The 11,578-nt window shown below is 39.0% G+C and overlaps 2 protein-coding genes across 2 annotated transcripts in view; one reads left to right on the top strand and one right to left on the bottom strand.

Moving 5' to 3' along the window:
- cers6 (ceramide synthase 6) overlaps positions 1-7,125 on the bottom strand; it is a 22,829-nt gene extending 15,704 nt beyond the window's left edge. Inside the window, exons 1-3 of the mRNA XM_042495194.1 lie at positions 6,715-7,125; positions 5,464-5,569; positions 5,225-5,355 (exon numbers count right to left, since the gene is read on the bottom strand). Coding sequence (XP_042351128.1) covers positions 5,225-5,355; positions 5,464-5,569; positions 6,715-6,884 — 407 coding nt within the window. The 5' untranslated portion in view covers positions 6,885-7,125. The remainder of the gene's footprint in view (positions 1-5,224; positions 5,356-5,463; positions 5,570-6,714) is intronic.
- A 1,833-nt stretch (positions 7,126-8,958) lies between these two features.
- The window catches only part of stk39 (serine threonine kinase 39), a 32,767-nt gene continuing 30,147 nt past the window's right edge, over positions 8,959-11,578 (top strand). Inside the window, exon 1 of the mRNA XM_042494993.1 lies at positions 8,959-9,149. Within this exon, the coding sequence (XP_042350927.1) occupies positions 9,044-9,149 (106 nt within the window). The 5' untranslated portion in view covers positions 8,959-9,043. The remainder of the gene's footprint in view (positions 9,150-11,578) is intronic.

Below are 11,578 nucleotides of genomic sequence, written 5' to 3'. Positions count from 1 at the left end.
ATATATATATATATATATATATATATATATATATATATATATATATATATCACTATACACTGCTGAATTCAGTGCAATAGCTTCACAAAGTCAAACATAAAGAAGAGACACAAAACAGAGCTTGTTTTCTGTGACATGGAAGAAAACATCAAGTGATGGCTGTGACAGAAGCTGTATAACGTGTCATGTGAGACGAGGTTTTGCATACTTTAAAAATTGTGCCGTGTGGTTGTTCCATCTGACCTCAAATACATTTTACATTTTGGCATCCACAGCCTGCAAACACAACATGACATGAACACTCAAAAGGAGAACAGGATAAATCAGCTTTGCAGTGCAGGCACATCCAACAGAGCTAGTCCTTTTTATGTGGATGTTTGTTCAAGTCAGTTTTAACTCTTCAGTGAATGCCGGAGAAATTCTAATTATGTTAACACAAGGTGCAGGAAGCAGTGATTAACTGATTTTTGTGCTTGATCAACAGTAATGTAAAACCAAATGAACTGGACAAGTCTACCTGGCACACAGTAAAGACTGTTGCATGGCAACTGCTTCATCAAGCTTGCAACAGTCTATTCCAAGTGCTTTTGAATCACTGTTATATACTGTATTTACAATCACAATTACTTTTTTCCCCCTTAGTCAGAGACGTATTTTTTGTATCATTGTGCATTAATTTTCTTTTTCAGATAAAGGCTTGGTTGTGGGCAATATAATGTTATGCAGTTCATCATCCTAGAGTTGCTGTGCACATGATGTAGCAGAAACTAGCCAACTACACGTTTAAATGAATTAGTGCCAGGTATTACTGGGGTCAGCCAAATAACATTTATGTGTTATCATGAACTTGTCCTGTAAAAAAACATATAGACTGTGGGGAATTTGACACAAAAGTAGGCTTATGTAATGTGTCATGGTTCACAACACCATCCTTTGAAAATATCTTGATTATAAATTAATGAATCATTCATGATATCTGATAAGACTGCGCATTTTAAACTGGGACAGATCCACTGATCACTATTAAATCTGAAATACCTGTTTGGACAAAGCATCGCCCAAGGAAAGGAAAGATGGTAGAGGAGGGGGGATAACTTTGATTTGATCAAAAACTCAGTAATGAGTCTGTTTTCATTCTGAGTGAAGCTCCTAGCTTTGCAAGAAAATAATAAAAGCAGGTCATGCTGGCTCATTTAATTCCACATTGTCACTTCTCCAGGTGGGTAGTCTGAGCACCAGCTGGCTGCAACTGTTTGCATTTGGGTGGTTCAACATAACAATTAGTCATGAAGCTCAAGCTTTGATCAGAATTGATTTGTGCAAAAAAAAAAGCCTCGATATATTCCCTCTGTGCTTTTGAATCAGCAGTACAGCAGTAACACCTCCTTTACTCTTCAGGCAGTTATAGCTGTCCCTTCCACCTTTGTGTATTTGTCTAATTTGGTTTGATTACAAGGCTTGATTTCAAATTTGCCAAATGAGAAAGCTTGCCAATAGCCAGTTATTTTAATGTGGTACTGGAATACAGCAACTAATTTGAGGAAAACGCGGACGGGTGTGGCTGTCCTCTTTAAAGAACACATGTATATGGATCATGTCTCAGCTCTGCTAGAAGCATATGAAAAAAAAACATGCTTATTAGTTGTCGACTTGGTTTTTGCTGAGCTGCCTTTGGTGTGTTGGTTGAAAGGAATGAAAATCATACACCAACATATCGATTTCAGAAAGAGTAGTAATGTGGTTATTTGCAAAAGTAAAGAGTGGGGATGACAAATAAAGAGAGGCTTTAACTGTCAAGATAATGCAGGTGTTATTTTTTAGTTATAAATGTGATAAAACTATGAGATGAGGCAAAACTGCAGCGACAACCCACCTCAAAAACAACAACAAAACCCTTAAAGGAATACTTTCAAATTTTGGAAAATCCTCCTTGTCATTTCCTTCCTGAGATTAAGAAGAGAAGAACAATGCCACTCCTGTATCTGTATAGTAAATATAGACCTATAGCCAGCAGCTGGGTAGCAAAGCTTAGTTCAAATACTAAAACTGGACAGACCGGCTTGGCCAAACGGTGGTGAAATACACCTACCACCTCCTCTGAGGCTCACTTACTAACATGTCATACTTTGCTCATTTAAACCAAGAAGAAAACTAGAAATGAAATGTAAAAACAATCAGATGTGGATGTGAGGTGTTTTGTGCATGACTATTTCTTGTCAAGCGCAGTGACTTCCTGAAGTCTAATTTGGTTGCATGGCGACCTCACAGTGATGACAAGACTACAGGAAGTGACTGTCCGTCCACAATGTGATATATTAATTAGATTTGGAGGTGACATTAAATGTATTTTAATACCTTTAAGCAGATGTATAAAGAAAACTAGATGCAGCATCAGAGGAGGGACCCTGTTAAATTCTATTAAAGTTATAATATTGCAGCAAGAAGTATGATTTTTACCTTATTAAAAAAACCATGTGACCATGTGAAAACCATTACATTTTATGATAAATACTGGCTGAGGCCAATAGTAGATATTACAAGGTATAATTAGTAACTATATTTAAATCTTGTCACAGAAAAGCCCTGTATCTGTGTCTTTAAAAAAAAGCTGTGATTGTAGTATTTTGCTAATGATAATTTCTTTGTTCTCAGTGAAAACAAAGAGGGAGGATGGATGAAGATGAGCGCAGACAACAGGGGGCATCAAGGACATCAAAGCCTGCTCATTTCTTAGTCTGCTGTTACCAAGAAAAACTGACGAGAGAAGGAACTCTGGTAAAACCACACTGAAAAAATAGCACATCTTAATTTGGCATATAGTCTCATTTTAAGGCTTTAAAACAAACATTAAAAACAAATAGCTTTGCCACTGTGGTGAAATAATACTACTTATATCCAGTGATTTTTCCATTTGCTTCTAGAATTATTTCTTTCTACAAGTGCAAAGCACCTGCTTTAAGAAGATTTTGGAATGAAACCAGTTTCTGTTGAAAAAAAAGAGGTTACTGTAGGGCTTCTGCAAAAAAAAATCAATACTTGAACTTGTCAGGATGTTTTTTTGCTGTGTATTTTGGAAAAAGACAGGTAGCAACAATAGATGGTAAACAAACTCTATGCAGAGTCTTCATTATTTCCAGACCAAATGTGTCTGCTACACACTCTGTTTTTGCATAATGAAAAGAATAGACAACAGATCAGCTGTCCTGACAACTGAGAAACAAAGAATGCTATCAGTCTGCAACAGCTGTGCATGAGGGCCTAATTAGAGCACAATCACTGTTGGAAGGACTGATGCTGGCCCCGTTTGGAGAATTGCACTGTAAGCAACTGAGACAGACAACCTGTCCAAACTGTTGCAAAGCCCAATAATGTCTGCAGTCAATTATGCTGCATGCAGATACAGTTTCGGTACAGTTGTTGCTTAAACAGACTGAGTGTATGTCTACTATTTATTTTACTTTTATTTATTTATTTTTCTGCTATTATATTCTATCTGTAGTACTCATTTTATGACCATGAAGTATCGCTGTGTTCTTTTGAAGTATGTGCTATGTTCTTTACTCTTTTTTTTTCTCCTCTTCTTTTCTTCCTCTACTTCTTCTTTCTCTCCATTTTCTATATATTTTCTTTCATTTTTCTCATTGAAAATCAATAAACATATTTCCAAAAAAACCCAAAACAGACTGAATGCCAGCTAAGCATGTTCAGAAAGCTCACGCATATCACAGAGGACGGCAACCTCAGGTTATTCTTGTGTAAAAGAAAGCAGGTTGGTGTTCACAGATTTCTCTGTGAGGTTGTAATAGGAGTCCAGATTTTTTTTTTTTTTTATCAGCCAGCAGTGTTCTCCTGAGTGAACAGCAGCCTCAGGCGGATCAGAGGATGTGAGGCTCCCTGTGTCTCAAACTGCCAGATTGGCTCCACTTGTGTCAGACATGACTCTGCTCTGACAGCCACGCTCGCTTGTTGGCCTTTAACATCACACTCTTAAGTAACTACAATCTCCCTGATGGCAAATGCTCTACTGCAGATTAGCCAGTTCTCTGTTACAGCCTGAGTGGGTTTGTTTGTTTGCGCTGGGACAAATTTGACTTTTGACCAATCGAGCATTTATACTCCTGTTTGTCTATAGAGATGAAACCATTAGTAGACTGACAGACAAATGACCGAAAACTAATAAGCCACTTTGATTATTGATTTACCATGTCAGTCTTTTTTCAGGCAAAAATGCCAAACATTCACCAATTCCAGTCTCTCAGCTATGACGACTTGCTGCTTTTCTCTTTTTTTAACATTGTAAACTGATTATCTTTGGGTTTTGGACTGTGGGGTGCAGTCTGTCCCTTGTATCCACCTTAAGATGGTGGTTGAGCTTTTTCAGGCCGTAGCACCTAGATTTTGGAATGCTCTGCCTGCACCCCTATGGCCTGCTGACTCTGTTGTTTCTTTTAAAAGCCAGCTAAAGACACACCTGTTCAGACAGGAATTTGGCTAACATGTATACACTAGCTCAGTATATTCTTCAAATTTTGTGTATTCTTGTGCATTGCGATTTTGTCGCTTTATCTTATACGTTTTCTTTCTTGTATGTTGCATATTGCTCTTGTAAAGCAATTTGTGATCTATGTTTTTAAAAAGCATTATATAAATAAATCCTACTTTACTGACAAAAGAAGCAATATAGGGATGTCAATTTGGGATTTAATTAATTGTAATTTCCTCCCATTTTTACACTATTTTTTGACATTTCCAATAATCAGCTGACATTAATACAGAATGAAAATATGTCAAAGCCAGAAGAATTGCCTTTACATTGCTGCCAACATTAAGGAAAACATGTTTTGTGAGTGCATGCTTTTAAGCAGTGGCAGAGTTTCCCTTTATTTCCATACAATACAAAAATAAACTTGCAGAAGCATGAAACTTGCTTTGATAAAGTTATTTATCCTTGTGAACATCAGGCCTGTTTTTTACCACTGTTAGGGGTTTTTGGTAAGTGATAAAGCTTTGCAGCATATTTAAACCAGTCTCCACTTACAACTGTGCAGAGTGATAATCCACATCAAAACAATAAAGCAGATATGATATACTTTACTGAAGGCAAACTGAAAGTCTGTGCCAGTTCATTTTCAGGAACTTGGATGTTATGAAATGCAGAGAAAAATGTCTTGGAGCTATGTTAAGGTATACTGTATGTTGTGGTGTTAAAGGTGATTTCCCTTACATGCTTTCACAGAATCGGGCGAGAGTGCTGGGCTTCTCCTGGTTTCGGCGTTGTCTGAACCAGCGCTGGATGGTCCGCACATCCCAGTCAAGCTGCTTGGACAAGCCCTCCAACCTCTTCTCATCTGGGTGCTGGCAAGACAAGACAAACACTCCACATCTTAGATGTAGTTTTCATATTTGGTATAAATATCATGAGATAAAACATTAAAAAAATAATGATAAGAACACATGCACAACCTTGGTTATAGCAGTGAAAACCTTCTCCAGGATAGCATTGGGTTGTGCTTTTTGTGGCCCGTTGGCTTGGATCTTCAGGCCCATGGCACATGGTCTGGCAATAAACCTGCAATTAAAATATCACGACGCCCTTATAAATCAACACTGAGATGAGGCATGCAATCACCAGGAAGGACATGCATATCCATAATTCATTGAAGGTGCAGGGTAACACTTATCTGCACCTTGATGTGTACATCTGCTCGTTCCCAAATCTTTTACTCTACCAGGACATGAAAATGTTTTGAAAATGTGGTCTTCCACAGATCATCTTGAGGAAGACCAGTTTTGTTTAAAAGGTTGACATTTCCAGGTAGAGTAAAAGAAGAACTGGGGATGATACAATAGTTTAGATAGATCTTCTTAGTCTTTTGACACAAATTATTGGCATTATGAGCCACTTTACATATCATGTGCAGTCTGCAAATTTCAGATTTCATTTGCTAAAACAGTTTTTTGGCAAGCAGTAATGCTGGGATAGGCTAATAAAAGGTAACAGGTAGATGTAAATAAACAATTTACAATGAATAAATTCATGCAGTATTTAGTATATAGATTTAAAATCTTATAGGCATACATTAGGTCTTTTTTTTCTGGATGATCTGAACTTGATCACCATATTTTCAGGAATAAATACTGAGCATGAGTGAAGGGTTTAGTGGGGAAATTTAAGGCCTCACTCGTGCTCCCTAAAGAGACTTCTGACCCACATATGCAAGACAAGTATTGCTGTGGTCATCATGGCTCTGTGCTTTACTGTATATTGATGATTGTTCAATAATAGCCAGAGATAAGATGATGCAACACGCACCATATCATAACTGGAGCAGCAGAGTCAAAACAAACCAGCTGGACAGGTAAAAGGAGACTGTCTCTAGCACGATGCTTTGTTGAAATTGAGGTTTGAACTGAGGAGGACAGTAGCTGGATTTGGGCAGGTATGGCAACTTGGTTGCACTGTGTGTGTGTGTGTGCACGCGCGCGCGTGTGCTCTGACAGATGCATCAAATTCAGACAGCGCGTAATGCTGCAGGCCTGCAGAAAGAAGGATGATCAACCGTGATGATTTGTGGGCTAACCAGATAAGATGCCATTGTTTAGATAACAGACTGACGAACATGGGCAGCGGGGTGTGCTGCATCATACACCGGAGTATTTCATCGACACACAACAAACACAGCCACCTGGATTATCGCGTGTGCTTAGACCCACCTTTCGAAAACCAGCCGTATCATAAAGATGCAGAATGCTAAAGGACACGCCAGATAGAGATCCTCGGCTTGCGGGAACGTTGCTTCATCTGTATTTTTTAAGTCAGCCCAGGTTACGTTATGAGGGAGCCAGAACCTCTCGTTCCAAAACCACGCCAAAATACCGGCCATCTCCCTGCAGCAGACACTGGGACCGGGTGGAAAAAGAAATCGATGGCCCGCTGGATCACGGAGGTCTCTTGCAGGCGATCTGACCGTGCAGACTCGGCTGATGATGCGATATCCGTGCGAGATCGCCGTCCGTCCGCTTCCCCTCAGCTCTGCCAGTGTAGGGAAGTAGACTCAATCAGCTCCTCAGCGAGTGATTGGTGCGTTGAAATGTCATGCAATATAGTCGGTGAACGTTAAACCGGCTACACAACAGCGTAAGCAAGGTAAACCACGTTTTGTGTCGCACCTCCACAGTAACAGTTTAGCTAGGTGTGCTTTTGGAATCACCACAGAAGGTTTTTCTTGTTTTAATTTCACTATCTTTTTTACACATCTCGTACTGTTATGTTATAGTAAGGGACCCACAATACCCGGCTTGCAAGATGAGGTGTCACCTCGAATGTATTATTATTGCCAAACTCAAAACGATCGTTAATAAATTTGCATCAAAACTGAAATTTAAGCGCAAATAATATGGCAACATTAAAGCGATGGACTTCAAGGCTACATCATGTTGGTAAACCATGCCACCTACTGACAGACTTGATGCAGTTGACCTTAGGGATGTGAAATTCATAAATAATTTGACCAAGTATTAATGGGGTTATTTCTTTTTCGCATTTGGTACAGCAATATTATCTATCTATCTATCTATCTATCTATCTATCTATCTATCTATCTATCTATCTATCTATCTATCCTATGTTGTTCTCTTGAACTGTATTGCATTATTCTGAGAGGTGTAATATCTTATCCAACAATTTATATCAGTGAAATATTAAAAACATCTCTATTAATAAGGCAGTTTAACAGAGACATGAACCGCCTTCAAAATCACCTTACAGTTAAAGCCAAACCTTTATGAAAGTTAGTTATACATGGTTATAGAATTAAGCTGGATTCGTTTTAGCTTGGTGTAAAAATGGCAACTTATTGTAGCCTTCATTTTGTGGTCCATAAGCACAGTACAAAAGAACATAAGAATATATAGCCTAAACATTTTTTTTATGTTTTTATAAATACTGTATGTCTAATACGTGTCTTTCACTTACACAGATATGGTATGTTCATGATACATGTATGAATAAATAAATAAATAAATAGATCATTAAATGGAAATCAGTACTAGAAACTGTCTAACAGGTAGACAGTATCTACGATTCTGTTGTGTAATTGTAGACTCCATCTATCTATCTATCTATCTATCTATCTATCTATCTATCTATCTATCGAGTGTCTGCAATTATATATAATACCACACACGGGGCGGTAAGTAATGATAATTTTCAATATAGGTAAACCTGCTGGTTATTCCATTTTTTTCTCCCCTACTAACCGTCCAAAACACACAGATATTGAATTTACTGGAGAATGTTTGGCAATTGGGCTTGAAAATTGTTTATTAATTGATGAAATTATTGCCGAGTTATCTTAAGTCTGTTGGTAAATTGATTAATCGATCAGTAGCTTCAGCTCCAATTATGAATTCTTATGGCGAGTACTCTGTTCCTCAGTCATCATACACTTGACTATATCAAGATGTGGTGGCTCCATCTACTGGACAGTGTTAATTTGCATTATTTGAGTACATGTGACAAAAAAAAAAAAGTCGTCACTCATACGTGTTACTGTCTCACACAAAGCACCCGCCAAGTCGTTTTACCTGACAATAACACATCCACGCTGACAGTATTTGTTACTTAATACATGAAAGTACACAATTAATTAAAGATCTGCATTGCAGCCTTTTGAACCGCCTGATAGTCTCCCAAAATGATTCATAGTGATTTTAATCAATGTCTTCCTGTGTGCATTGAACCACTGTGTAGTGAACTGGGATGTCATTGAAAAGTAAGCGCGTGTGTGTTTGTGTGCGCGCATGTGTGCGGTCCGTTATTTTCCGGGTTGTGTCTCATCGCTGGCGGTAGTTGCTCTGCTGCAGCCGCCAGCTGACATTTGTATCAAGGAGGTGAGGTCAAATTTGACTCTCTCTCTTTCTCTCTCTCTCCCTCTCTTCTCTCTATCTCTCTCTCTCTCTCTCTCTCTCTCTCTCTGTCTGTCTCGGTGTCTGCCTGTCTGCGAGAGAGGCTGCTAACTAGCGCAGAATCATCATCATCATCATGGCGGATCAAGGCGAATCTCCGGCTCCTGTCCTCCACCCGCAACCGGCGCTGACAACCAGCTGGCCAATTACCAGGGAGTCGTACGAGCTGCAGGAAGTCATCGGTTAGTACCCGGGGATGTGATGAACGCTAAATACTATCATGGAAAGGCATGCCGCGGCCGGTTATCAGCTGTGAATGACGATGAGGGGCCTACCGGCTTTTTCATATTCAGTAGCCTCCTGCAATGCTTTGCAATGCGGATGTTACAGGCACGTTTTGAGACTACCGCTTTACAGCTGTGTTTGTGACCCTGATGAAGCCGAATGAGTTGAAATGCAGGATACTGCGCGAGGTTGGAAATGTCTCTTTCCCTAAGTGCGCTCGGATAATAGAGACCCACTCCAGCAGTGCCAGTTTATGGCACGTGTCCAGTTTATTAGTCATTACTAAAATCACAGATGCTGTGGCTGTGTAAAACCCACAATGTGTTATTTCACTTGTGTTATCTCTGATGGCACGTAAACAGAATGATATGGCCTGCCATCTCAAGAGGGCAATTTTTCAAATGTAACACGTACTTTATAATAAAGCAGATAATAATTGTATTTATGATAGTCATAATAGTAATAATTATCAAATCAGTAATAGTTGGCCTTGTAGAATGGTTAATTTTAACTTAACTAAAACTTAAAATTACCGAAATAAAACTCTTAGTAAAGCTCTAACTGTTATTTTTGTGATTGACTGCTGTTTATCACATTTTCATCATTGTCCATCACTGTAACACAAGTGATGTCTTAAAATTCAGAGTGATTTCTGAAAACATGGCTCGTTATATCTGAACAATAGTTTAAAACAATATTTTTTTCCTTATTAACTTAACCCATGACTACAATAATTTGGAATTAGTTTTCTTCAATTAAGGAAATGAATAATTGTTTTAGCACTTACTGTCACAATGGGTCAAAAGCAATGGCTTTAAAAATACTTAATCACTGGTTAAGCTTCGATAATATACATACCTAGAAGAAAAGTACTTCACAGTGTGTTTTTTATGCATGTTAATATGATTATAGGGACTATCTTGACCTACTTTTTAGCCGTTCAGCTGGGTGCGGGTGGAGACCTGTTCATGATGTGCTTCAATGAGATGCCCAGGCAGAATTCACAGTTGGGTGAGGTTCCTGTTTAATCAGTGATGCACATTTACAAACAAACAGCTTTCATTGCCATCAAAACTTGCGGTGGTGACGTGATGACTATCTTTATGATGATGTGAGCGAAATGGGCGAGCGAGCAGTAAAAACAGTGCGATCTCCTCGTCACCCATGCATGATTACGCCGCCTGTGACACCTGTGCCCATGATAACTTGCACTGCCACCCATGGTGAATCTTATTTACACAGAAAATATAAACAGAATAATAAACAGACATAACTAATGGCTCCTGCAATGATTAAACCTGTGGTTATGTGTTTTCTGACACTACTAATTGGAACACTGCTATGAAATAGCTATATATGTACTGTAGGATTTTCTTTTGAATTTCCCTCTTTTAATTCAACTTTTTTTTCTGAGTTATGTGTCCCATCATTAGTCACAGAATGCTCTATTTCAGTGAATCAGTAGCCAAGGTCTTGAGTTTAGTCCACTCAGAGAAGTAGTTCAAGAGCTTGTTGGTTGCACCTTCAGAATCTGTAACAATGACATTGACCATTTGGTCCCTTTTGATCTTTTGGATCTTCTGATGAAATGGTTTGTGGATCAAAGGGTCTTGGCCAATCAACCTCTTGCCCTTGAAGAAAGTGTGGGCCCTCAGTCCACCTCTTACCTCGATGTTTCGTCAGCAGGATTGTTCTTTGAGCTGACGTACCTCCACTGAACAACATTTGTTGCTTCCCCATTTGAAGCCACTCTATTTGCCACAAAGGTGTGAAATCGTTTTGTATCCTTATTGATGTACTTCAGCACAGTTTGACTGTCAGTCCAGAAGCACAACTTCTCTAACTGAAGTGACAGTTCCTTCCTCAGCATTTTATCAACTTTAGCAGCCAGCACAGTAGCGGTAAGTTCAAGGCGAGGAATTTATTTATTTTATTTATTTGTTTTTTGACAGGGATAATGCAGTCGACATAGCAGCAAGTTCGAAAACAAATTCTTGTCTGCTTTAATGGGGTGACTCTTGATTTGCACAACCAACATGCGAGATGAACCTTCTTACTCTGGTTCTCCAATCTCAGGCGGGATTCGGCGCCATAACAACGATCGCTGGCATTTGCAAAGTGATGCAGCTGTGCATTTATGGGTCCTCCAAAGTCCTTTCGTTTGATGCAGCAGTTCACCCTAAGTGCTGCCACCTTCTCCAGGTCCAGAGGCCATTCTGTCCAGTATGGTGAGAATTTCGGGGGAACAGCTTTTATTTTTCTCAGCTGATTTCTTGCAACAGCAGTTTTGGTTCCAAGGTGAAAGTTGACAAGAACCCTAATGGGTCATAGATTGAACTGAAAATTGAAAGAATGCCAAGTCTGGTGTGTGGTCTTTTTTGGATTG

The sequence above is a fragment of the Plectropomus leopardus genome, chromosome 10 (assembly GCF_008729295.1).
Source record: "Plectropomus leopardus isolate mb chromosome 10, YSFRI_Pleo_2.0, whole genome shotgun sequence".
NCBI lineage: Eukaryota > Metazoa > Chordata > Actinopteri > Perciformes > Serranidae > Plectropomus > Plectropomus leopardus.
Note: the sequence above shows the minus strand (reverse complement) of the source record. Positions and strands in the feature narration are given on the sequence as shown.